General features: G+C 39.7%; 2 protein-coding genes and 1 pseudogene across 3 annotated transcripts; all 3 read left to right on the top strand.

Moving 5' to 3' along the window:
- The first annotated feature begins 1,399 nt into the window (after positions 1-1,399).
- Positions 1,400-16,177, top strand: nqo1 (NAD(P)H dehydrogenase, quinone 1). 2 transcript variants are annotated; one of them, XM_088334077.1, is made up of 6 exons: positions 1,410-1,627; positions 4,723-4,890; positions 7,002-7,132; positions 10,230-10,343; positions 11,427-11,528; positions 15,709-16,177. In XM_088334077.1, the coding sequence occupies exons 1-6, from the start codon at positions 1,546-1,548 to the stop codon at positions 16,075-16,077; spliced, it is 966 nt and encodes a 321-aa protein (XP_088190203.1). In that variant the 5' UTR covers positions 1,410-1,545; the 3' UTR covers positions 16,078-16,177. The 2 variants fall into 2 exon arrangements, with proteins under 2 accessions (XP_088190204.1, XP_088190203.1); XM_088334078.1 differs by lacking the exon at positions 4,723-4,890 and having other exon boundaries at positions 1,400-1,627.
- A 6,489-nt stretch (positions 16,178-22,666) lies between these two features.
- On the top strand, positions 22,667-22,808 carry LOC148367242 (U2 spliceosomal RNA; annotated as a pseudogene).
- Positions 22,809-23,395: 587 nt separating this feature from the next.
- gabarapl2 (GABA(A) receptor-associated protein like 2) lies at positions 23,396-27,503 on the top strand. Its single transcript, XM_088334076.1, has 4 exons — positions 23,396-23,619; positions 25,168-25,223; positions 25,305-25,477; positions 27,018-27,503. The coding sequence occupies exons 1-4, from the start codon at positions 23,586-23,588 to the stop codon at positions 27,106-27,108; spliced, it is 354 nt and encodes a 117-aa protein (XP_088190202.1). The 5' UTR covers positions 23,396-23,585; the 3' UTR covers positions 27,109-27,503.
- The last annotated feature ends 304 nt before the right edge of the window (positions 27,504-27,807 follow it).

Here is a 27,807-nt window from a genome sequence, read left to right as displayed (position 1 = left end):
CAAGCCAGTCACCGTATTGGTTTACGTGTTAAGTAGTTGAAGAGGTTTTGAGTACTTAAAGCAAAGTTAAGGTAGTTTTTGTGGGGAACGCCGATGCATTATATCAAAGCTCAGGGAGTCAAGGACGAGACAGGCTGGCATCAAAATGCATCATCTCTGAAGAATAATTGAAATATACAGTAATCCCTTTGTTATCATGTATAATGAGGGGCAGAACCCTCCACGAAACGTGAAAATCCATGGAGTAGAAAGCTTTATTTTTTTTATTTCTTGCTCAAGAACAACCCAAATTTACGGGCTCACGTATTTGCTTTAGAAAAAGCACTGTTGACAAATAATTTATGTACTGTCAAAAAAAACTAATTTAAAAACATTTTGCTGATTTATTGCACAACTTCAAAGATTACGGACCCGATCCACTTCACTTTACATAATACTTCGCCATCACATCGTTGTTATGAAAAACTGCAATTTATTTTCTGGTTCTGTCCAACAGAAATAAAACATTTTTGTAAAAGCGTCAGGGAGTTACTAAGGAGCGCCAAAGAACCGCATGGGGCTGCTGAGTAGATTTAGCGGGTGGAGAAGTCCAACTATTTTGGCAATAAAAAGCCTCTTCCTCTGTTTAGCCGATCAGAATGCAGAACATAATACACAATCGAAATCCACGATGGAGCCGAAGTAGTGAGGTGTCGCAGTACCAATGAAATAAATAAATAGATTTTACACAAAATCATGTACTATTTCCTCACATTTTGCATGTTTTAGAATTTGGGAATACTTTTACACATCACGTCGGTGACTTTTACTTTAAGTAAGATAACATCTGGATAAGTTTTCTCAATGTTATCTGGTTGATTAATAGTTGTCACCAGATATAGTTTTGGGAGTGGTGCTTAGCTTTGGTGACTTGTAGCGGTCATATTAAAAAAGCAAGTGATTGTTTGACCCTCATTTTTCTATTGAGCGTCTCAGGATTATCTCGCAAGCGACATAAAATGACACAGGGGGCCACTTTTGTTCTGTGGACCATGAATTTGCCACATGTGGTGTATATCTAATAAAGTAAGTACTTGAAACTGGGACTCAGATGACAAGGGAGTGCGCGTGATTGAATTACTGCACTTCAGCTTTAGCAAGTGGACGCCCTCCTTCACTTTCGATTCAAGTCAAATGAAGTCGGATCAAAGAGTTTTGGGCCACATGACGCCTGTCAGATAATCCCTCGAAAGTGACCCAAACATTCTTTTCCGGTCCAATCTTATTGACATGCACCAGTGACTTTGCAGTAGGACTAAATTGCACGCACTCTCCTGGTGGGAATGTTAAAAAAAAAAGAGAGAGAACTAAACCGGTCCTGCAGTAGGCCTACCCGTTTTTTTTTTTGTTTTGTTTTTTTGCTCTGGAGTGTCGCCGCTGATCCTAGACAAGCTCACTCCACCTCAAGTCCTATCTTGCCATGTTTGTCACGCAAAAAGGGCTACAGGGTGTATAAAAGCATCAAGAAGCTGACATAGAGGACAGACTGATAAAAGCAGACAGGGTATGGAAATGGCCTCTAAAGTGGGGGATAAACAACAGCAAGCAGCTCAAGACTTACAGGTCGTCAGAAGGGGAAATATTGAACGTAAGTCATCTGATTTATTTGAAGCAAAGTCTTCAATATGTTGGCCTAAACTAACTCATCCAAACAGTAATTTTTACAATGTGTTGATCTGTTTTTTATAATTGTCCTAAGTGTTTAATGTAGTGAAAATATGACTTGCTAAAAGTGAATATACAGTACTTATAAGTAGGGCTCCAACAACAAATCGATTAAAATCTATTATCAAAAACGCTGGTAATGAATTTCATCATCGATCCGTTGTGTTACGCGATTTACGCACCGCTCAACATGTTATTTTTTGCAAATATGAGTGCAATGAATTTCATTGTGACGTCGAGGTGACATAGTTATAATTGCACTTTGATCCAGCAGAGACCACATTTTGTTGAGCTTGCGGTTCATGGATCACTTAATAACAAGGATCGTAGGGGCACCACTTCCTTTGGTGTGTCTTAGGCAAGTACACCCTGGCGGTACCCTTCCCTTTCCAAGCTGCTTATTTTAGTAGGGGTTCTCTTCCACACATGAAACCGATAGTACTGATTTCCATGTTTACCAGTTGCAGGAGGAGCTCAGATACAGCACCGTCACTATCTAATTCTATTTTCAAATTATTGTGCAATGGAAGGTATAGTTGACATGTTTACATTGTCATATTGAATAACCTATATTTTATGTTGACAATATCTGTTTATTATTTGTTATCGCAACATCCATTGCAGCCTGGTCATCCTGGAAGGGGGATTACCTCATGTGCGGTCCCTTCTCAAGGTTTTCTCATTTTCCTTATGTTGAGGTTTTTGAGTTTTTCCTTGGCCTCATTTAGGTTTTGGACCAGGGGATGGTGTAATAATAGTCTGTGGTTTGCAATAATCTGTGGTCTGTGCAGCCCTTTGAGACTCTTTGTGACTAATGGTGTCACAAATAAACATGACTTGACTTATATTTGTATTTTTGTCACATTGCTGCTTTTTTATTCAACTCTCTTTACAGTTGTGACGCAAATGTTTCTGTTTATTTATTTATACCGCTAATGTTAGCAATGTACTTATTTAATAAAAAAACATTTTAGGGCCCAAGATCTATGTGTCATGTGTATCGTAAATTCAACCAACTCAAGGGGAGGGTTCAATTATCCAATGATCATGACATTTCCAAGCAGAAAGTATCAGTATACAACCATGGAATTATTCGGATAGGCTCGATGCTAAAATTCCTAGTATTGCCTACTCCTATGAACTGTTCCAGTGAATATTATCAAGTGTTTTGTTTGGAGACTGATGATCCACAATTGCTCAATAATGTAACAATTCCCAAAACTACCCAACAACATGCAGTTTTCAGTCCAAAAGGTCAAAATAGACAATTAAATCTGATCAATATATGAACGTTAAAATGAGTTATATATTGTCTTTGCATTTGAGACTTTAAGAACCTGGAAAACATGTTTATTTTTCCACTCTAAAGAGGTACAGCAGAAATTGTTTTTCCATGTTTTGTGCTTGTATGCGTGTAAACTATTCTGTTACTTAAGGTTTTAGTATTTAGAAACAAAGGATGGTATTGTTTGCTTGTATGTAATAATCTTATTTTGATTTTGAACAAGATGTTGAAAGATTCGCCAACAACTTCTACCATTGTGTGAGAGTAAACCTATTCTGAATTCTGCTTGCTGAAATAAAAGTATCATTGTTCCTTACTGCCTTGTGAGCAACACGCTATTGAGGTAACTGTATTAATAACAAAACCTATTAAATACTTTTGTCTCATAATTTAGTATACAGAATACGGCAAATTAACCATTAAAATATATAAGCAACTACTTTACTTCAGGTAGACTAAATTTGCTGTACCAGGCAGATTTTTGGCAATTTAAAATTGTAAGTCAAACTGGTCCATGACTTGATAACTTCCCCGAAATAATGTTCTTTAGGTAGTTACGGTTTTGTCTTTTGTTGCACTGGAATTCCCTGAACAACAGCTCAGGTAATGACGAATCAAGCCACTGCTCCTCCGAGTTAAAGGTTGAAGTGTCCTTGGGCAAGACACTGAACCCCTAATAACCCTGATAGGCAGGTAGGCACCTTGCACGGCTGCCTCTGGCTATTGGTGTGTGATTGTATGTGTGGAACATTTGAGTATGAAGCATATTGTAGAGCGCTTTGGGAAGTCTTCAGTTATTTGAAAAGCACTATAAAATGCAGTCCATTTACTAGTTACCATCTAGGCCAGGGGTGTCAAACTCATTTTAACTCGGGGGCCACACGATAGAATAAACATTCTGTCGGGGGCCGGACTAGTAGATTAAGGGGAAAGAAAAAGAGGGATAAAGAAATAAGAGAAAGAGGGAGGGACAAAGAAAGAAAAAGAGAGAGAGGGAGAGAGCATGAGAAACAAAAGATAAAAAGTCATGAGAGAGGGAAAAGAAAGGGAGAGGAAGAAAAAAATCTAAAGAGAAATAGAAAGACAGAAGGAGAGAAAAGAGAAAAGAAAGCGCGAAGGGTAGGAAGAGAGAAAAAGAAAAGAGAGAAAAGGAAAAAAGGAAGTTAGAGCAAAAGAGGTTGAAAGACACAGAGAGAGAAAGAGACAAAGAGCAACAAAGGAAGAGAAAGAGAGAGAGAGAGAGAGAGAGAGAGAGAGAGAGAGAGAGAGAGAGAGAGAGAGAGAGAGAGAGAGAGAGAGAGAGAGAGAGAGAGAGAGAGAGAGAGAGAAATAAGTATAGTGTCTTTGTGAGAGGCACCTGGCTTTGGCAACATCAAGTTGATATGTTTCAAGCTGCAGCTTGTTTTTCTCTTGCGCTACTCTGAGTGTTGTCTCGTGAGCCGGATTCAATCGAGCCTGATCTGGCCCACGGGCTGCCTGTTTGACACCTGTGATCTAGGCTGTGATTGGTTATTACTTGAAGGACAAAAATATCCATTTCAGCGGTTGGATAAAACTGTTAACTCACACCCAACAACAGTTGTCAGAATTTTATAAACATTATCAATTATGATTGCAAGGTTTGATAAAGTCATATATTTGAATTGAAAAAAGCGCCACATCACCCTTACCCCCCAAAAAAGAAATGCTGTAAAGGATGTTTGCCAAAAAAAACCTGTCCGTGTGTGCCACAGCTCAGAAAACGATACTGATCGTGTACGCTCACCAGAGCTCGGGTTCCTTCAACCAAGCGGTCCGTGACGAAGCAACTGAAGAGCTGTCAAAACAAGGTTACCGTGTCATCGTGTCGGACCTTTATGCCATGAACTTCAAAGCCAACGCAACAAGGAGTGACGTCATTGGTGAGATAAACAGACTCATGGACACCTCTACAGTTCTTTGCAAATTGTGTATACATTAGAATGATTTATAGTTGCGTGGAGTGTATTTAGCTACAGTTCAGGGTCCAGTGCGCATTACTGAAAATGTAGACAAGTTATTATTTACAATTACTAGTTAATTTTGTTCAATATGTAACACAGGCCAGGCATGTTGTACTGCAAAAACTATTTTGCCTCATTGATTGATTGGTTTGTTGTTCCTGTATAAGCCACGCCTCGCTACCCATGCACTGCTTACCATTCACCAATGTTGAGGCACAACCAAATACGCGCATATAAACTGCCCCCTGATTTGAGTATTTCATTCAATAGTTGTAAATCTGGTTTAGATGTGATAGTATGTGGTAGGAAGAACATCTGCATGAGGAGAAAGTCAGCCTCCTCGTACTCTGTGTTTGAGACGGCACCACCATTATTGAATTTAGTTGCACTCTGTAGGTAGATATGGTTGTTAGCAGATTGACAGGTGGATTGGCCGGTCCAAATTGTCCCTAGGTGTGAATGAGCGAGCGAGTTGTCTGTCCCTGTGTGCCCTGCGATTGGCTGGCAACCAGTTCAGGGTGTCCCCTCCTCACTGCCTGACGATAGCTGGGATGGGCTTCAGCACCCCCGCAACCCTACGGAGGAAAAGCGGTGTGGATAATGGATGGATAGATGGATGGTTGAAACGATTTTGTTGAGCTTTTTTTTGTACTAGAATGGTTTGTTGGTTGGTTGAATTCAGATTCAGATTCAGATTCAGATCTACTTTATTGTCATTCTAGTACACGTGTATACAGAACGAAATGTCGATGGATCTGACTCCCACAGTTTCCCTCAGTGTCCTTCAGTGTACAGATATAAATAAAGCTGTATTGTGTTATTTACCATAGTGCCGATAGTGCAAGAAGAGACGCTAACGCTAATACCTTAATCGCTAGGGTCGTAGGGGCACCTTTACCTGTGGTGTGTGTTGGGCAAGTACAGCCTGGTGGCCCCCATCCCTCTCATTTCAAACAAAACTTAAAAGTAAGTAACTATTACAGGCTGCGAAGCTCTGAAGCCGCGAACGTCGAACCGCGAAGTAGCAGGGTCCCACTGTATTTCAACAGAAATATGTAAACCACAAGTGATGAAATGCATATTAGTTCTTTAGGATCTAGTCGCAGTATTGTCACACACCCTGGGTGGTTAAGGGATCTGTGAACTGTATGCGTGTTTAAAACTGTAGCCTCACATATAGATTATTAATCCATAGGGAGTTCAGACGAACAAACTGTATGAGTACACGGATTTACAATGACACAGAATTTGATGATTTGATGATCATATTGAATGGTTGTTTTTCAAAAATAAGAATTAAAAAAATCAATAAATAAGACGTTGCTGCAGTTACTTAGTACTTGAGTAGTTTTTTTCACAGAGTACTTACCAGGCAGGGTTGGGTAGGGTTACTTTAACTGGATTACTTTCAATTAATTTTGGATTACTCCAATACCAAATATGCTAATAAAAGACAAAAGAAACTAAATATGAATAAAATTACTAAATTTTGTGCAGGCTTGGGGAGTAACGGAATACATAGAAGAGCAAAAATGATGTTGGCAAGCTGTTTGGATTTATTTTCATTTTGTTTCTGTCACATTTTTTGTTAGTTTTGCCGAAGATCAAAGAGATCAAAGCCAGGAGAGAAAGCTTACCACGTGTTGTGAGTCATAATTTTATTCATATTAGTAATTGAAAGTAATCCAGTTAAAGTAACCCTACCCAACCCTGTGACCAAGTAATTATTTGGATGTTTACGTTTTACTTCTTCTTGAGTCATACCATTCTAAAAAAACAGTACTTTTACTTGGATAAAGATTTGGTCTACTTTACCCACCTCTAAATGCTACGTTGTTGAATACCTGGGGTCATGGTTAAAATCCTTTATTGATAACGTTAACCATGAAAACAATTACCATACTATAACACTATAAAGATGTTTGGTCGTATGCCTGGCCTTGACACATTTTAACACATTTTCAACCATTAATACTTTGAACCTGCCCACCTGACATCTTTTCAGTCTTGACAATGTTTGTATTGTTCAGGGGACGTCAAGAATTCAGAGCTTTTCCAGTATGGAGAGGAGACAATGCATGCCTGGAGGGAAGGACGGCTAAGTGAGGACATTGTGGCAGAGCAACGCAAAGTCAAAGAGGCAGAACTCATCATTTTCCAGGTCGGGATCATTTCTAATCACGGTGCTGAAAACAGTGCCAATATGAAGGCTTAGTTTTTCAAGTAAGTAAAAAATTCAGAGAGCGAAAAAATAAAGAGAAATGATCCATGTAATACGTCCCAACATATCACTGAATAATGTGGATAGTTAAACACTATATTATAACATGGTTGGATTATGAAATACCAAGTAACTTCATTTTCTTATCTATCTGCCATTTTCTGAAGGGGTTCTCCTCTCTAGGGTGCATTTTTGAGCTTCTCCAGCCCAGAGATATGATTTTAGGCCCAGGTGGGGCTTAAAATGTCAATCATTAAGTTCGGGTCAGGCTGACTTTTTTCAAAAATGTCCCCAAATTCTAAAACATGCGAAATGCGAGAAAATTCATTTTGAACACAGCCCATCTCCTCTTTGATTTTTTTTGCTGTGACGTCATGTGCGTAACACCAGCACCCTAACAAGCCAGTCACCATATTGGTTTGCAGGATCATTAATCAAAGAGATTAGGATTGTTTAAAACCAAATTTGTTGGACCAAACATAATAATCTGCTTGTTTAACTAGTGACAAGAGTTCAAAATGGAAACAGCGTTTGGGAATAAACCAATTGGAAGGAATATCATTACGCAATCAGGCATCATTTTAACAAGTATATGATTTTAATTGTTTAAGTCAACAAAATCAGTCCTGTAAATTATTTTTTCCTCACTCCAAAAGTTTTTTTTTTGCTGCGTCACATGTTTAAATTGTGCAACTATGTTGCTCTTCAGTAGCATTAGAGGTAAGATGGAGCCTGAAAAAATCAGCCCAGCCCGGCCCGAGTCCAGGTACATAAACCAGAAGCCGCCTGAACCCGACGGATTACGTTGATTTGACAAACAAAACCGGTAAAAAACCCGAAGCTTTAATTTGCCGCCAGAGTAAACACGAGCTTCACTCCAACTGTGTGTACTTCAGCCCCGATTTGTGCATTGCGGCTGAAGTACGCAGCTTGGGGTTTACTTGGGGCCGAGTCCCCAAATCAAGTGTCCACTGTGAGTGCGAAAGTGAAACTGAACGAAATGGCACCGAAAAAAAAATCAAATTCTGCAGATTACAAACTGCTAATAGTCAAAGATTTGGCCGAAAAGCAGAAATAAAGTTTGTAAAACTTGTAAGCTATTGGCAAGAAGCAGAAATTACGTCTGACATGAGGGAGGTGAAAGGAGGAAGACGGGCGTCTTTTACCCCATCACTGGGCTGAAAAATGTATTTATATTTAGTGACACTGAGTTAAACTGATAGTTTGGTATGCATATTGTACTTACAGCGTTATTGTTACAGTGTTACTGTTACTGTTTACCTGACTTGTTAACCTGACTGCCCATTTTGCACATCTGGTTAGCTACTCCTCTTGCACTATCGGCATTATGGTAAAATACTATACGTAGCCATAATACAATACAACTTTTACTTATATCTGTACATTCGAGGAAACTGTGCGGGTCAGATGTATCGACATTTCGTTCTGTATACACGTGTACTAGAATGACAATAAAGTAGATCTGAATCTGAATCTGAATCTGAATTTTCTTTATCGAAATAATCGAGTAAAAGTAAGTGCATGCTGCGTAGATCCGCCATGAAGGGGGAAAAAAAATGGCGGGAGAGAGGCCCGACTTAATAATTGACATTTTAAGCGCAATCTGACCCGGCCCGAATTTCAGACCAGGGCCCATGATCTTACCTCTAATTAGCATGGATAAACGTTATAAATGTATGCATATATTGTTGGCCTTTTTGCTGCAGGGACACAAAATGAAATTCAAATCAACAAAACAAGAAATTAATGGGGGGCTTGTTTAGTGAGTTAACCAGGTTATTTCTGTACAAAGAAAAAAAAATTCAGAGAAAGCCTTATTCATGGGCTCAGTGCACGATACAAACTACGGGGGCAATTGCGGCCTGTGGGATGATAGTTTGAGGCCCCCGTCTTAATATCAAAGTTTAAAGGGACAGTGTGTATTATTTTGTGCCTGACAGTGTTAGAAACAATTATTTCATTACCAAAGTGTCAGGGCCCTACGCAGAGGGTGCAGAAGCACAATGCAGAACAGATTAGTGCAGTGGTCTTGATTACCAACAGGGTTCTGTGCACGTGGAGTCAGGAATTGATGCAACAATATCTACAACACCAGAGGCAGAAGTCGTGGTCCAGAAGGCAGGCGAGGGGTCGGGGATTTAGCAGGCAACTACAGTATTTTGGCAGTCCAAGAATTTAACAGGTGGTAATCAAGACACAGAAGGCCAGGCAAGGGATCGGTACACTGAGAGGCAAGACCCGAGCTCCGGCGGGCCCCAAGTAAATTGAGTTTGACACTCCTAGTAAGACGAATGAGAATTCTGATTATGAAAAGAGTAACTCAACCCTTAATCAGACTATCAGTAGTCCGAATAAAAGCATATTCAGATTCCTCTGGATACTGCAATATCCAGATCTTAATCCGACTTGTAAACGTACTGACTAGATGTAAGATCTTGGGCCCCAGCCAGAACCCAGTCTGAAATTGAGGTCGGGCCTAAAACATCAATCATTACTTTCGGGTTCGGATTCGGGTCTGGGCTTCTCTCTCACTGCCTTTTTAAAAAAATTATCCACCCATCATTTGTTCCATTATTCTTTTTCTTCATGAAGGATCCACGCAGCAAAGCATGCATACTCTATGGCGCGCGTTCGTCAGCACTTTTAGACACCGAGAAGTGGGTGCGTGGCGTGGGAGCGGAGTTGGACCAGATCACCCTTATTTCGTCCTCCCAAGTCCTCGCAGATAAAATATGAAAAATAGTGTCTGCTTCCTTCTCGGTACCTCAAATTAAGTTAATTGGTCGAGTTTGGGTTGGTTCGGGCTTTTATACCTGCGGGCCGGGTCGGGTGGTGTTTTTTTAGTCCTTGTCTTACTTATAGTCCTGACTGAGGCTGCAGTTACTCTTACACTGTACAGTAGGGGGCAGTCATGAAGAAAAACTGACTATACCTCTGTCATTCACTTTTTAAACATTACACAAAGAATATAATAATAGATTCTATTGTAACTCAGCATTACGATGTCTTTTTACAGTTTCCTTTGTACTGGTTCAGTGTGCCTGCCATCATGAAGGGATGGATGGACCGAGTGTTGACTCAGGGCTTTGCGTTCTCACTGGAAAAGATGTACGACAATGGTATTTTCAAGGTCAGTCTCAGAGGAGCACAAGTGAATTAGTCAACGCACAAATCAATCACTTTTACATCAGTTCATTCGTGTAATTCCTACTACATCTGTCCATAGCAGATCTGCAAGCTTTACACTAGCTCTCAATTTATTCCACACATATGCAGACTTTCATGAAGCTAAAGAAATTACACAAGGCTGGCAGAAATTAAGATTTCAAATGGAGAATTATATCTTTTGTATTACAAAATAAGAGCATTTGTCTAACAAGCTAACAGCATGGATTGAGTTCAGGCGAACATCTAAGTACAAAAAACAAACTTCAATAATCAGTTTGCCACTTCGCAGATTGTTATTGTGCATTCAGTTATGCATTCTGATTGGCTAAACAGTCGCCGTGCTCCATTTCTGTCTATGTCTACCTTTGCGTCAATAACGTTGCGGTCCAAATTGTTTATTACATACACACAAGTCTTTTTTCAATTTCAGGGCTTCTCTAACAGCTATCATGTCAACAAAACACTTTAAACTGGACCCACAAAAGCATCAAAAGTCAGAGGAACATGCTTTCTATTGCCATCAAAGTTGGATATATTGACCAGCTATAGGAAAGTAAATGCAGATTTCCATGAAGTCCACATGATGGCGAAAAAGTATCATGTGAAGTAAAAACGTAGTGTCCGGAAATCATTTCTGCCCCTTAGTGCAATGAATGCAGCAATATTTTTTCAAGAATTATAATTTAACAGCGGTCTCCCATAACCACCAGGGGAACCATTTCCTGTGGTGTGTCTTGGGCAAGAACAGCCTGGTGGCACCCATCCTTTTTAAAGCATGGTACTTTTATTTGTCAAACAAACGCTTGAGCCAGTAAATTAGGTTTGCTTTTTGGTTTCAATGGATAATCCAGTATTTAATAAATAAAAATAGAGCTTTCTACTTTGCAGGTTTCGACTATTGTCTGACCTTTTTTGGAACGCAACCTCCTGCAAAAAACAAAGGATTGCTGTACACTACTTTCTTATGTTTAAAATACTCCAAACTCAAATATTTCCCTGAGTGTCATCAGCCTAACAACTATGTGATGTTATGTCTCCCCCTAAGGACAAGAAAGCGATGTTATCCTTTACAACTGGAGCTACAGAATCCATGTTCAGCCCCGATGGAATCAATGGAGACATTAACGTCGCACTGTGGCCCCTACAAGTGAGGATGAACTACTGTTTTAGCGACTTGCATATCGGCACAGCAAAAATTCAAGTCCCATTTATTTGTATAGCCCTTAATTACAAGATGTCTCAAAGGACTGCACAGGTTACAATTAAATCATCCCCTGATCTTAAAGCAACATGCAGGCAAGGGAAAACTCGAAACCTCGAGAAGGGGTCTCACATGTTGTAATCCCCCCTTCCAGGACATTTGGTAACAGTACACAAAACATAGTGAACATAAACTAAAGAAAACATAGGTAATACAATGAAATTTGTCTTGAAAGTGCATGACAGCAATGATGCCTCGAGCCTGTAAAAAGGATATCTACGGGCCATTGTATTCTTAGAATGGTTATCAAACACTTCGGGTTAAATGATCAACTTGGACATAATTGTAGAAAATTTGCGTTAACTTAATTTTTGCTCATGGTTTAAACCTTTTTGGAGCCATTTACTATAAATTCCAGACTACAGAATTCCCCTGATTGGAGGGTGCGTGCTCAAAACTCTTTTCATACAAGCCGCATAGGATTTAAAACCGCAGGCTTAAAACGGCCATAGAAATGAAATAATTGATGTCAGTTCCTTACATTTTAAGCCTGGCATATACCTGGTGCCAACCGCGTAGGGAATTTCGCGTCGACGCCATTGGCTGCTGAACGCCATGCCCCGCACCTCTGACGGCATTTTCAGTTCTGCTCAGTTTACAACACGTGGTTTCGGATCATGTGACCTTTCGAGAGGGCTATTACAAAGACAAGCACATATTTACTACTACAGACGCTGCCCTACTTACGAACGAGATTCTGGACGGTTCTGGACGATCGTTTCTAAGTTGAATTTGTTTGTAAGTTGCTTCAGAGCTATATTTTGTATGGAATGTATGTTTAAGGTTTATATAAGTATGTTTAAGGCTTGTATAAGTAACCTGTATTGTTTGTAAAAAAAAATAAACATTTTATAAAAAAATATGCTCTATAAAGATAAATAAAGTTAAGTTTAACGTACTTTTGGAAGATGAGCTTCAAGAGTTAGGTGAGTTCCTCCTCCGTGGTAGAAAGTGGCTGAAAAAGATTCCACCATTTTCTAAACCGCATCAAGCTTTCTTATTCCACTTTCATTTCAAAAGAAAAGACTCGCCTCTTCTTTAGATAGATAGATAGATAGATAGATAGATAGATAGATAGATAGATAGATAGATAGATAGATAGATAGATAGATAGATAGATAGATAGATAGATAGATAGATAGATAGATAGATAGATAGATAGATAGATAGATAGATAGATAGATAGATAGATAGATAGATAGATAGATAGATAGATAGATAGATAGATAGATAGATAGATAGATAGATAGATAGATAGATAGATAGATAGATAGATAGATAGATAGATAGATAGATAGATAGATAGATAGATAGATAGATAGATAGATACTTTATTCATCCCCGAAGGGAAATTCACATTTCCAGCAGCATCCCTGAGCTGAGAACAATACAATAATAAAGCAAAAAGTATACAATATACAAATACCCAGTGTGACGTGCAAATGCCCTCTGTAGCGTGTTATATAGAATAACTAAATAGTGCTACACAGAATACATATTGCAATAAGATTCGGTAATATGCAATGTAGGTGGTGTGGTTTACTGTGGGCTTTTACTCTGCCGGGTAGAGTTAAAGAGCCTCATGGCATGAGGAAGAAAAGATCTCTTCAGTCTGTCCGTAGTACAAGACAGTGACAGCAGTCTGTCGCTGAAACTGCTCTTCTGTCTGGAGATAATGCTGTGTAGTGGATGCGATGGATTGTCCATGATTGACCGCAGCTTTTCCAGTGCCCGTCTCTCAGCTACTGTTGTTAGGCTGTCCATCTCTTTGCCCAAAACAGAGCTCGCTTTCCTAGCCAGTTTATTGAGACGAGAGGCATCCTTCTTCTTGACGCTGCCTCCCCAACACGCCTTCGCATAGAAGAGGGTGCTTGCCACAACTGTCTCATAGAATATTTTCAGGAGCTTTTGCAGATTTTGAAGGAGGCCAGCCTTCTGAGGAAGTAAAGTCGGCTTTGCCCTTTCCTACATAGAGCTTCTGTGTTGGCAGTCCAGTCCAGTTTGTTGTCCAGCTGCACACCCAGGTATTTGTAGGTCTGGACAAATTCTACACATTCTCCCTTGATGGTTACAGGAACCGGGTGAGTTCTGGTTCTCCTGAAGTCCACCACCATCTCTCTGGTCTTGGTGGTGTTTAGGTGCAGGTGGTTTGCGTCGCACCATCGGACAAAGTCCTGAATCAATTTCCTGTACTCCTCCTCCTGCCCATTTCTGATACATCCCACGATCGCAGTGTCGTCGGCAAACTTTTGCACATGGCAGGACTCAGAGTTGTACTTAAAGTCCGATGTATATAGAGTGTTACACTTAACACCAACCATTTCGAATGGATGAGCGAGATATTAAACAATAAAAACGTCAAAGTTCTTAGCGCACTAGAGATACAGTACACGTAGTATGTCTACACGCTAACTAGGAAGTAAAAGCCGGATTTCTTCTTCGGGGTGGATGCTTGGTGAGCTTTCTCAGCTCCACAGGCCGGTAGCGGCGGAAAGAAGCACTACAGTACTGTCCTGTACACAGAAAAAGGTGCACAATACAAAAATCAACTCACAGCAATGTCCAAGTATTTTTCGACATCCCGAAAAAAATGTTCGTATGTACCGTTCTTCGTAACTCGAATGTTCATAAATAGGGGAGCGTCTGTACGCCTGAAGGAACCGCTAAAGAGAGCTCCGTCGTGTAAACTGTGCACACTATATTTTTAGGCAACAGTGTTTGGGAAGCCATACTGTGGAGAAGAGTGCCAAATAGCAACACACACGTGTTTTTTTGTGTTATCATTGGTGATTGCCGCTTTAATGGACCAAATTGCATTTGCTTGTAATCGTTCCTCGAGGATTAAAGGAAAATTCAGCGACCCGACGATGACGCCAAGGATATGAAAAGATGAGTGTAGAGTTTTTGATGGATAACTGCTACTGCTGTTCAATTGGGATGTATAAATTGAAGACTTGAAAAGTTGAAATATTGTGAGAATGTTATAAATATTGAATAAAATATTGTCAAACCTCGCGTTTTTTGCTCCCGTTATGTTTTACAGAAAAAATTTGCTACTTCGCGCTTTAGTTATCGATGATTTACTGCTTAGCGGATTTTAACTGTGCATTGTGATCTGCATTCTGATTGGTTAAACAGAGGAAGATGCTTTCTATCACCCCCAAAAATTGGACCTCTCCACCTGCTAAACCTACTCAGGAGACACATGCAGGTCTTTGGCGCTCCTTAGTGGCTCCCTAGTCCCTTTTCAGAAATGTTTGATTTCTGTAGGATAGAACTGTAGATGCAGTTTTCCATAATGGCCACATTACGGTGGCAAAGTATCATGTCACGTGAAGTGGAATGGGTCTTTTTTTCATAAAGTTGGGCAGTAAAACATAAAAAGTTTTTTTTTTAATAATTATGAAACACAGTACTTGTTAAAGAAATGCTTGAGGCCATTACTTGGATTTGTTATTGGATAATAAATTGAATAAACAAACATATAAATACATGAAACAAAGGTTTGTACAGATTTTCATGTTTAGCAGGAGTTCTGCCCCCAATTTACTATGATACCCAAGGGTTTACTGTATATAAATAATGTTGGCAAAATCCAGTTTCTCTTGAAGGGCATCTTAAATATTTTCAGACGTTAAACGGAACGTGTTTTGGGACGGAGCCATTTCGCTCGAATAAGCCTCATTGTATTTAAAGCAGCGGTGTTTAAAAAGTAGCTACAAAGTAGAGTATTGACAAACATGCATGACAGTGGGACATTGATTGGATGGGTCAAGGGGGTCTGTTGCTTACAAAGGTAAAGGCAAAGGTTATCACGCTTTTCCTGAGGCAGGCCCTTGTAAATCTTATTGTTCCATTGTGTTTGTTGTTACCATTATGGTTTTTGACTTTTTCCTTGCCCTCATGTAGGTTTTAGATCAGGGGATAGTGTAGTCTGTTCCAGTCTTTGGTCTGTGCAGCTCTTTGAGACTCCTTGTGATTAGGGGCAACACAAATAAACATGACTTGACTTGACTTGTAGTCGCGAATTTACGATGCATGTTATGTTTTCTGGTTTGCTGTACAGAATGGTACCCTACACTTCTGTGGATTTCAAGTCCTCGCCCCTCAAATTTTTTGGAGTCCAGCTCACCGCCCTGCTGAAATTCGAACTGCAATGCTAAGAGGGTGGCGTGTGCGTCTCAAAGGACTGATGGCTGAGAAGTGTCTGACCTTTGCCCCATGTGAATGGTTCGACCTCAGCTTTGAGAAAGGGTTCTTGCTCCGGAATAAGGTAAGGGAGGAGCAGGAATCCAATCCTTACGGGATCACTACGGGACATCATCTTGGAAAACCACTTCCCCCAGACAACCAGACCAAAGTACAGCTCACAGAAGAAGAGTTAATCAGTGCCTGCCTTTCTACACAGATGTCTGTCACTTCCAAAAAGCTGTGAATGTGAAAGGTAGCAATATCACCGCAATCACTTTCCATATCTTTTATTGTACTAATGACAGATGATTTGAGTAAACATAATAAATGTAGCTATCATCAGATTTCAAGCGTTTTTTTCTGTCACTGCATGTTTTATGTAAAATATGGTTGTTTATATACATATGGCCAATTAAGATGCTGTGGTGTGACCTTAAATGGGCAATTCATATTAGAAAACCCTCCAATATGGCAGATTTGAAACACATTTGCACAGAAGAGAGGGCCAAAATTCCTCCACAGCGTTGTAAAAGACTCATTACCAAATATCGTAAACATTAAATTTCTCTTATCGCTGCTGAAGGTGGCCCAGCTCGCTATGAGGTTTTTATTATTACAGTTTCTGCAAATGGATGAGTCACAACATTAGCTTTTTCTGCTGGCTTTGATCTCTTTGATCTCTTTGTAGTTCTCTCTGGTAAGACTAACAACAAAGCATATCAAAGAGCTTTCTTTTCACTTTACAGAAAATACATTTTAGAATATCACAATACATTTTTACATCTTTACATTTTAACAAGATACATTTAACAAGAGATCGTATAGTGCAGGGGTCGGGAACCTTTTTGACTCAAAGAGCCATAAAAGCAAAAAATATTAATTTTATTTTGGGAAAGAGCCACACGATATGTTATGAGACAAATTTACTAAATTGCTAAACCCGCGCCCCAGACAAAAGCTTAGTCTTCAGCACATTTATTTTTGATGATTTGATAAAAATCATGAAAAGAGAATAATGCCAGAGCCCCTGTCCCAAAATCAACAAACATACCACTTTAAACTTGTCTCTTTCTTGCAATGACTCAAGATCGGTTAAACTCCTTTTGACCCTTTTTTATCATACATATTGGTTTCAAAACCAGATGCAAGCATTTATTTTGTAAAAACGTCACAACATTCTGAGAATAGGGAGCCTTATGTGCTTACCTTTGGCGAGAGATGGGAAGGAGTGCTTGTACTTTTTGCATAGCTCCACCCATCCCTCCCACTCACCCAATCAAATGACTAAGTTCTCTTCCGGTGTTTTGGCGTATTTACAGTTCTGTGGATTCATCATAAGGTATCTGAACACTGAACACAGATTACATAGTGAACTTTTATATAAAGGATTCTTTAGCGTTGTACAGCTAAAACGAGTTTTTTTCCCCCCCATTTTTTTTTTTGTGTGACACCTTGACTGTAAATTGTAGTGAAAAACGTGCCATATATATACTGCGAAGTAATCATTTGACAGTAAGTTTCGGCTTGGCTTTGCGTGTAACTCAACAGGATAGACTAAGCAAATTTTGGACAAGATGGAGAAATTTTGCATGCAATCAAATCTGTCTCTGAGCCACAGATACTCGTAGAAAGAGCCATAGGTTCCCGACCCCTGGTATAGTGGATTTTTAACGTTTACAATGAATTCAACATGTTTTTCTTTAGTCTGAATTTTAACCGACATCATCCTTTTTTAATGTATATGAGAAAATGGGAATAAAAACAATAATGAGTATAAAAATGGTTACAATTTACCTGCAAATGGATGAGTCACAACATTAGCTTTTTCTGCTGGCTTTGATCTCTTTGATCTCTACAAGGGAAATTCATAATTTAGTAAAACAGAAACAAAACGAAAATAAACCTAAACAGCTTGACAATATCAATCATATTACTATGCATGGTGAGAGATTTGTCAGCTGGGGTTATAATGTTTAAAATTAACTTATTTTGTGGAGCACCAAAAGATATGTCTTACCTTTGTAGTTCTCTCTGGTAAGACTAACAACAAACCCCGCCTCCTGGTCACATGTTAGAAGCCAAAACCAAACCCCACCCCATACCAGCAGATGGCACTGTTGGACTCATAATTGCAGGACATTTACCAAAAACTATACACATATTTCAGCAGGAATTTCAATAAAACAAAAGTTATTATTACACCCGTTACATACACCCCCCTGAAATTCTGCTAAATATGGGAGTGCTACACTAAACAGAAAAAATGCACATGCCAAAAAGGCAAATACTGATGAAAAAGAGGACACAAAAACTGGTACAGTATTACAAGGAACAAACTGAAGTGCATGTCAGTTCTAAAACTCTCCCAAAAAGGAGTGTGAAAAGAAAGGAGGTGATCGAACTCCTAACTAAGCACAGACTCAAAGATGCCTGTTACATCTCTGAAATATCAAACATTGTTCCTGTAGTTGTAAGTGCTCACATAGGCACAATTCTTGTTTCTTACTCAAGCTTTGTTACACAAACTGAAAGTGCATCTCTAATGAACTTAAACTAGGAACTAGCAGATATTGCAGACAGAGAATTGTCATCTACCAACTGGTCATTCATCTGACAAATAAGACGACTAGGAGGCCTGATGGACTGGCGGACCCTAAGACCATAACGGTTAGGTTTAGCACAAATAACCTGAGCTTGAGGGTCTGGGACAGTCAAGTCTAAACAGTCAATATCAGGGGAGTCTGGGTCCGGATGGTCAGTGTTCAATGGGGTCTCGTCTGGGAGGACAGTGTGTGATGGGCCCATACCCAAAGGGATCATGTTTTCAGAGCACTGTGATGGGCTTTCCGTATTGTCACTTGAAGTATAATCAACAACTTGTTCGGGGATGTGCTGACTTCCTCGACTGGATGTATCAACTGTGAGAGAGTCAGACTGGGCATCAGATCTGCTGTCTATTGAGTTATCCTCCACCTCTGGATGAACTTGCTCTTCACCTGCCTGTATCACCCAGTTTACTGTAGACATCACTGTCTTCAACCGCGTCAGGTAAATCAGGGCATACATCACTTCCATGCATAGCAGCGTCCAATGTAACCGCGGTGTACGTGTCCCACCAAAGATCCACATTCACGCTGGACTGGATGATGAGGTTTTTATTATTACAGTTTCTGCAAATGGATGTCACAACATTAGCTTTTTCTGCTGGGTTTGATCTCTTTGATCTCTTTGTAGTTCTCTCTAGTAAGACTAACAACAAAGCATATCAAAGAGCTTTCTTTTCACTTTACAGAAAATACATTTTAGAATATCAATACATTTTTACATCTTTACATTTTAACAAGATACATTTAACAAGAGATCGTATAGTGGATTTTTAACGTTTACAATGAATTCAACATGTTTTTCTTTAGTCTGAATTTTAACCAACATCATCCTTTTTTAATGTATATGAGAAAATGGGAATAAAAACAATAATGAGTATAAAAATGGTTACAATTTACCTGCAAATGGATGAGTCACAACATTAGCTTTTTCTCCTGGGTTTGATCTCTTTGATCTCTTTGTAGTTCTCTCTAGTAAGACTAACAACAAAGCATATCAAAGAGCTTTCTTTTCACTTTACAGAAAATACATTTTAGAATATCACAATACATTTTTACATCTTTACATTTTAACAAGATACTTTTAACAAGAGATCGTATAGTGGATTTTTAACGTTTACAATGAATTCAACATGTTTTTCTTTAGTCTGAATTTTAACCAACATCATCCTTTTTTAATGAATATGAGAAAATAGGAATTAAAACAATAATGAGTATAAACATGGGTACAATTTACCTGCAAATGGATGAGTCACAACATTAGCTTTTTCTGCTGGGTTTGATCTCTTTGATCTCTACAAGGGGAATTAATATTTAGTAAAACAGAAACAAAACAAAAATAAACCTAAACAGCTTGACAATATCAATCAGGCGCCCGCTTTGAGACTGGGAGGTCGCTGGTTCGCGCCTCGGCCGAGTCATACCTAAGACTAATAACATTGGTAAAATGGCGGCGCCCTCTGTTGGCTGCGGCTGCATCGGCTCGCTACAACGGGTCAGGTGTATCGACATTTCGTTCTGTGTACATTGTTACAAAGAATGACAATACAAAGGAAATTATTATTATTATTATTATTATTAGGTCCAGGGGACAATTACTTTTTCACATAGGGACAGGAAGGTTTTGATTTTTTTTCGCGCCTTGATAAATATGATTAAGATTTCAAAACTGGATTTTTTATTTGTTGTCGTTTTTGGGTTGTGAGTGATAAAATGAAAAAAAAAAACCACAGAATTCAGGAATGGGGAAATACTTTTAACTTGTGCATCCAGCTTTCTATAGGTGGGAAGGGCGTGTCTGTGGGTTGGCACTAAACACAACCACCTTTGTTTTTCTATTTCTCTCTGGTTGTCTCCTTTCTCTTTTTCTTTTTCTCGTTCCCTTTTTTCTATCTTTCTTTCTGTGTCTCCACTTGTCGGTCACTTTTTCTCTTTCTCTCATTCGCTTTCTCTTTGTCGTTTTTGTCTTTTTCTTTCTTTATTTCTTTATCTCACTATTCTTTCTTTCTTTCTCTCTGTCTGGCTTTCTCTTTCTGGCTTTTGCCCTCTTGTTTCTCTTTCTCTTCCTCTCACTGAAAGTGAGAGACTCTTTCCTTTGCTTTTTCTTTGTCTTTTTCTTTCTCCCTCTTTATGTATTTTTTCTCTCACTTATTTTTCTTCCTTTCTTTTTCTCTCTCCCTCCCTTTCTCTCTCTGTTGCCTACCTCTCAATATATTTCTCTCTCTTTCTTTCTCTTGCCCTCTCTCTTGAATCTACTAGTCCGGCTCCCGTGAGAGTGTTTTTTTCTACCATGTGGCCCCCAAGGAAAAATGAGTTTAACATTGCTACTTTAAACTGTTCCATAGGCTAATTAGAACAAATCATCTGAAGAGTAACAAAAGTAAGGACCAACAATCGCCAAGGTATCACCACAAACGTTACCATCAACCACCAAGAGCTTGAACCAGTCACCAAATTTAATTATGTTGGAGCTGTCACATTAGAAGAGCTGTCAAAACTAGAAATAATGGCTGAGATAGCTCAAACCACAGTCGCACTTGCCAGACATAAACCCATCTGGAGGGACAAGAACATAGCAGTGAAATAAATCAGACTTGTGCAATCGCGGGTTGCTTCCATCTTCCTCTACGCTTGCGAGACATAGGCCCTCGCGGCAAAGCCAGAAAGACAAAACCAAAACATGGAGATTCTATGCTACGGGAAACTTCTAGGCATCAGCTACTCACAAAACAGTGAGCAACACCATAAGTGGGCACATTGGACTCTACAAGGAAACTGTTGTCAACTGTGACGCAGACAAAAACTTAATTGGTATGGTCACGTCACAGGATCTTTAGGACTGGCCAAGATCATTCTCCAGGGGACAGTACAAGGGTGAAGGAGGAGGGAAAGACCCAAAACGAACAGGGCAGACAACATGAAGGAATGGATTGGTACCAACTTTGCCACGACCCAAGAACAGGCCAGGGCAACTTCAGTGGAACTGTTTAAATCTAGGCTTAAAACATGTGTATATTCTATAGTTTATGAATGACCTATACTTCACGTTGACAATATCTGTGTATTATTTGTTATTGCAACATCCGTTGCAGCCTGGTCGTCCAGGAAGGGAGATTACCACATGTGCGGTCCCTTCTGAAGGTTTTTTCATTTTCCTCATGTTGAGGTTTTTGAGTTTTTCCTTGCCTTCATGTCGATTTCAACAGTGTCTGAAATAACGTCTCCCTGGACGCTCGGGCGAACATCTTTTACGTTGGGCTTACAACTTACAAAACGACTCCGCCCAGTTGGCCGACAACTATTTCAACGGAAAAAAAAAAAAAAACATTTTTTTTTTTCAAATCAAACCTTTTCTTTATTCCGATTTCAAAATCTTCGTCCGGTTTGGAAATTTCAGAATTTCGGTTTGTTTGGCTATTTGCATACTCTGCAGCCAATAAGAAGCCTGCATCGAATAACTTCATGCTTCCGGACTTTCCCGAGCGTTATAAGGTCGTGCATTTGCATATCATTTTCCAAAGTAGACGCACAGAACACAAGAAAAATCCAAAAGTGGTCAGGAATCAAGCCAAAACCTCAGCCCCAGAAGATTCAAAAGAAGCTAACAAAATTTATGACGCGACAAAACGTAAACGTACATTAAAAGCATTATGGAAAGAGGAGTTCACGTGGCTTGTAGCAGACCGCGCAAGGCAAACATTCCATGTATGAAGATGAGTCAATACAGGTACATACTGATGGCAGATGGAAAACAGCGATGTCATATACATGCAATGAATGTTATAAGAAGATTTATAGTAAATTTAATTTTAAAGTGTTGCTCTGTTATATATTCTGATTATCAACCCTTAATACTTTGCAACACTGTTTTTTTGGGGGGGATTAGTCGTCTTATTGTGTTTCAAGTTGAGAAAAATGGGGCAGGCAACTTTTTAGAGTTGTCTGCCCTGGTGTCAGGTAACTTTTTGTCATGGGTTTCAGACTCTGGTTTTAGATCAGGGGACGGTGTAATAGCCCTTTGAAACTCTTTGTGATTAAGGGCTATACAAATAAAAATGACTTGACTTGACTTAATAATAGTCTGCAGTCTGTTATCTGTGGTCTGTGCAGCCGTTTGAGACTCCTTGTGTTTAAGGGCGTTACAAATAAAAATGGCTTTGATGCTAGGTCCTTAGCTTGGCCTTGTATCAAGGCTTTGATGCTAGGTCCTTAGCTTGGCCTTGATGCTAGGTCCTTAGCTTGGCCTTTGATGCTAGGTCCTTAGCTAGGCCTTGAGCTCATTTTTGCATTCTGGAGATGGAATAAGAGCTTGCTCTGTCCACTCCACGCTTCGGCCCGGTATTGCAGTACCTCCGGGAACGGTGCATTCGCAATGATCGCAGCAAGGCTTTAGGGCTACGACCTTAGCTTAGCCTTTTGGCTGAGAGTAAGAGTCCCGGCTCCTTGGCTTTGTAGCGTATTATGAACTGACCGATTACGGATAATGGATAATGAATAACGAAGATAGATCAATAACCCTTAAAAAACCCCAACCCCCCCTTGGAGAAAGCTGTCCTGAGTTGCGTCCTCATTGGTGCACCAACGACCCAGGCAGTTAAGGGTTCCGTGAACCGATAACATCAAGAAGAGGTGATGACGTAATACAAGGGATTTGTGATGGATGAATTAATGAATGAAACTATTTCAAACATGAGAAAAACAAAACAAGTCCAAAAACAAAAATAACGTTACCATAACATGTCTAAAAAGGAACAGGAAGAGTTAGTAAAAATGTAGTTGATGTCAAACGTACGTGTTTGCATGAGTCATCAAATATAACATATTGACCAGGATACGATCCCTCAGCAGGTAACGCTGCTACCGAAATTTACCACGCCCCCTCTCAATACTGCAGCCAAATAAGGCAACATTCTAGTGACGTCATTGTAAAAGGCGCTTCCCAGTTGGCTGCCAAGGAAGGGGCGGGGCTTGATTGTTGTTTTGCTGAAGTGTTGACTTGAAACAGACGAAAGAGGACAAGACATCTTTCATCTAAATCTCTTTTAAACCATATTAACCCAAAACACAATTTCACTGCCAGATCCAACTTCGAGTGACGACTCCGAGAATCATCTCTACTGAGGCGACAGAGAGCCCAAAAACGACAACCATGAAATGGATGTTCAAAGAGGATCATTCTCTGGGTAAGAGAGGTGTCGTTTATATGATAAGGCAATCATCATATTCTTAGAAGATCGCCTCATCTGGTGTCCAGATTACTCCAAATTCTGGAAAAATACAATAAAATGCAGTGACAGTTTGCAATTCATATTGTATAACCGGTTTCAAATGTTTCCAAATGCACTGCCTTCAAATGGCGTGACTCTCCTGAGGCTTGATGGTTTTAGATAACAGTTCGTCCAGGATTTATAAATCAAATATTTATTTTTCGATTCGGGGAAAACACTTTTAGGGATCTCTTATTTTCGGTAATGGTTGATCGTGTGAGCTCGTTTGGCGAGGAAAGCTCCCCGTCTTTGTTAATACACGCACACGACGGGACATAGGACTGCACTTTGGGCTAATTGTAGCAACAAGATGATATCATGAAGCCCTCTGTTTTGCACTGCAGACAAATACTTGTCAAATACTAGTTTGTATCTTTGATGTCTTAAAAATAATCTGAAACCGTGATGTAGCATCGTTAGCAGGGAGGAGGCGATTGTTTTGGCAGATCCTCGGGAGGCCTACAAGGGAGGAGGGCCTTGGCGTATTTGCATAACAACTTCTGATCAATCAAGGTTGGGAGGGTTACTTTCAAAATGGAATCCGATACAGTTACTAGTTGCATGTTGAAAAATGTAATCGGTAACGTAATTTGAATACCATAATATTGCAGTAATATAATTGATTACTGTTGGATAACTCCAATGCAAAGTATGCAAATAAACGGCCAGATAAACACAATAGAAACAAAAATGACTATTGTTTTAAGATGAATTAACAATTTAAACTTGAAAAAGAATTGGAGGAAACCAAGGTCAGGGAGTTGGTTGTTATCCTACCAAAAAGTGCTTACATTTTACCCACGGATTATAGTTTCCATCCATCCATTATCTGCACTGCTTATCCTCAGTAGGGTCACAGGGTTGCGGTCTTCAAAGAGTGGGCAGGGGACACCCTGAACTGGTTGCCAGCCAGTTGCAAGGCACACAAAGACATACCACTCACTCGCTCATTCACACCTAGGGATAATTGGGACCAGCTAATTATGCATGTTTTTGGAATGTGGAAGGAAACCCACGCAAGCATGGGGAGTACATGCAAACTCTGCACGGGAAGGCTGGTAGCTGGATTTGATCCCACGACCTCAGAACTGTACAGCGGATGCGCTAACCACTCAGCCGCCGTGCCACCCGTATGATAGTTTATTAAGCAAAAATAAAACTTTCTATCGTATGTAAAGAGCACATAACAAGAGGCTTTCGTTTAATCAGAGCACAGCCATGTTTTTAAGAAAAAATCATAAAAGAAACGACGCTGTTTTATGTAGCCACCGTTCTCCTGCACTCCAAAAACCTTTTTTGAAGGTTTCCGCAAGGAATTAACCCTCCTTTTTATCAGTAGATACAAAGCAGGATCTTTCCGACCATGATCCGAGAAAACAAATGAAAAGAAAATGTATCAAACTGCTCCAAAAACAATTTTGGGGGGTCAAAAAATCACTAAAAATATCAATTCATGTCTAACAGAACATCGATGCATAGAATCTGCCAAAATCCGCAACAAGTACCCTGACAGGGTCCCGGTAAGTGAAATATTTCTCAATATTTACTTGTTGGTTCTTTTAAACACAATTCAGTTTTGTTTTTTTTATGTTTGGCGAAAGGTGATTGTGGAAAAAGTGTCTGGATCCCAGATAGTGGACATTGACAAAAGGAAGTACCTGGTCCCTTCTGACATCACAGTGGCTCAGTTCATGTGGATCATCAGGAAACGTATCCAGTTACCCTCAGAGAAGGCCATCTTCCTCTTTGTGGACAAAACCGTCCCACAGTCCAGGTTAGTTTAATGATATTGGACACACATTGGGCCACAATTTTAGTTTATGGATCCAAATAGGACATCGCTGTTTACTCTTTAAACGTAAATAAATGACGCCATGTGAGCATTTACTTGTACGAATGCAAAAATGAATGTTACATCTATTTGTATAGGCCTAGTTAAAATAGAGTCTCAGAGGGCTACACAATCCCACAATTAAAGTAGTCTAAACATCTTTGTATTTCTTCTTCCATCATGATTAACGGCCCCTGGCATTAGTTTGTATGGCATTATCCTATGAAACGGGTCATACTACACCTCAACAAGGCACTATAAAATGTGTAATAGTGCAAGCATAATGTATAATTTATGTACATCTATAATGGGCCATGCAAAGATTAAAGTTGCGTTTCCAGTGGTAAATTGTAATGGAAAGAATTTCTTGCAACTGAAAATGTAAGCAACAGATTACCGCCATTTAAACCAAACACCAATTTAAGGAAAGGTTGGTTGGATCCCTTAACCACAAGGGTCGTAGGGGTACCACTTTCTGTGTATCTTGGGAAAGTACAGCCTGGTGGCGCCCGTCCCTCTCCAGGCCAACAAATTTGTCTCAAACATATTTACACACGTATTGTTCAGATCCACAAATATGTTTGAGATTTTCTCAAGATCTAAAAATCATATGTATTGATAAATGCACGGGCGGCATGCCGGCGCAGTAGTTAGCGCGTGTGCGGCACAGTTCTGAGGTCATGAGATCGAACCTTCTTGTGCGGAGTTTGCATCTTCTCCCCGCCCCTGCTTGGGTTTCCTGCCACATTCCCAAAAACATGCATGTCAGGTAAATTGGCCGATCTAAATTCTCCCTAGGTGTGAATAGGTGAGTGAGTTGTCTGTCTCTGTGTGCCCTGCGACTGTCTGGCAACCAGTTTAGGGCGTCCCCTGCCCACTGGACGAGGATAGCTGGGATGGGCTCCAACACCCCCGCGGCCCTACTTAGGATAAGCAGTGCAGATAATGGATGTATAGTTATTCACTCAGCCACCGGAGATAGACAATATTCAGTTATTTGTAACAGTTGATTGATACAATCATTAAATACAATTCCGAAGGCATTTTTTTATATTATTCCTCATTTTGACAGCTAAACAGTTTAAACCTAACACTCCTTATTGTTAAAACTTAATTTTGTGTCCTCTAGAATCCAGCGGGAGAGGAGACCATAAGGGGGCAGGGGTGACACTCTCACTCAGATATGCAATGTCCACTAGTCTACAGTGTGCATAAAAACCTTACCGTTATTCTGGTCATGCATACTGTATATGCAGCTGGGATCGGATGAAGTACTCCCAACAACTTTTAATGCAGTTTGAACACATCGGTATTGAAACAAAACAAGAAAAATGGCAGTAGTACTTTTTTAACATTATATTTATATTATTTTTGATCAGTGGGCTGGGGGGGAAAAGCCTACCGGGGTTCTATGAGGCCCGCGGGCCGTAGTTTGCGCATGGCTGGAGATTCTGTATTGATTTTGTGTCTCTTTGGTGTTTAGCATCACAATGGGACAGCTGTATGAAAAGGAAAAAGATGAGGACGGCTTTTTATATGTGGCCTACAGCGGCGAAAATACGTTTGGCTTGTAAAAGAAGACGCCATCTTAGCGAGCCGACCTTACCTGCTAACACCTAATCATAGCCCCACATGGCCCCTGGAGAAAGCCTTGGGAAACCCTGTTGAAAGCATAAAATAAAGATGGACTACCTGCTCACCAGCCTGGAATACATCAAAAAAGTGTGCCAGTGTTTTTGTTTTTTGGGCCCACATTGCATCTGTCAGATTCATATATAGTTAACAGTTTTTTGTTTTTGTTTTTTGCTGTTGTGTTTGAAGTTTCTTCCAGTATCCCTGTGTGTGAACGACTTGCATTTAGTTTTACTTTTGTCTTTGAAGACAAGTATTATGCAATTGGAATATTTTAATTTAATTATTGGGAAGTAAGGTAGCTGGATGACCTGACCAATAAAATTGCTGAATATTGCCTGTGTCTTGTCATCAGTCTTGAGTCAAATGCATTACTTGTGTCACAAAAGTCTTTCATTGTAAAATCGAGTCATTTAACAGAGGTAAATCTTCAGTTGGGTAAAGAACAGCGCACAGGTGAGTGCATTTCAGTAGAAAGACGCCGCATTTTTATCTTCCAAAAACGTCCACATGATGGCAACAAAATATTATTTGAGGAAAAAAAAACAAAGTGGATCGTTTCCTGAAATCATGTTCACGCCTTCTTTTGAATCAATAGTGCAGCAAGCTTAATTTTAAAATTATATTATATATATATTTAT

Source organism: Urocampus carinirostris, chromosome 4, assembly GCF_059441175.1.
Source record: "Urocampus carinirostris isolate Australia breed hairy pipefish chromosome 4, RoL_Ucar_1.0, whole genome shotgun sequence".
NCBI lineage: Eukaryota > Metazoa > Chordata > Actinopteri > Syngnathiformes > Syngnathidae > Urocampus > Urocampus carinirostris.
This window is presented reverse-complemented; position numbering and strand designations above follow the sequence as displayed.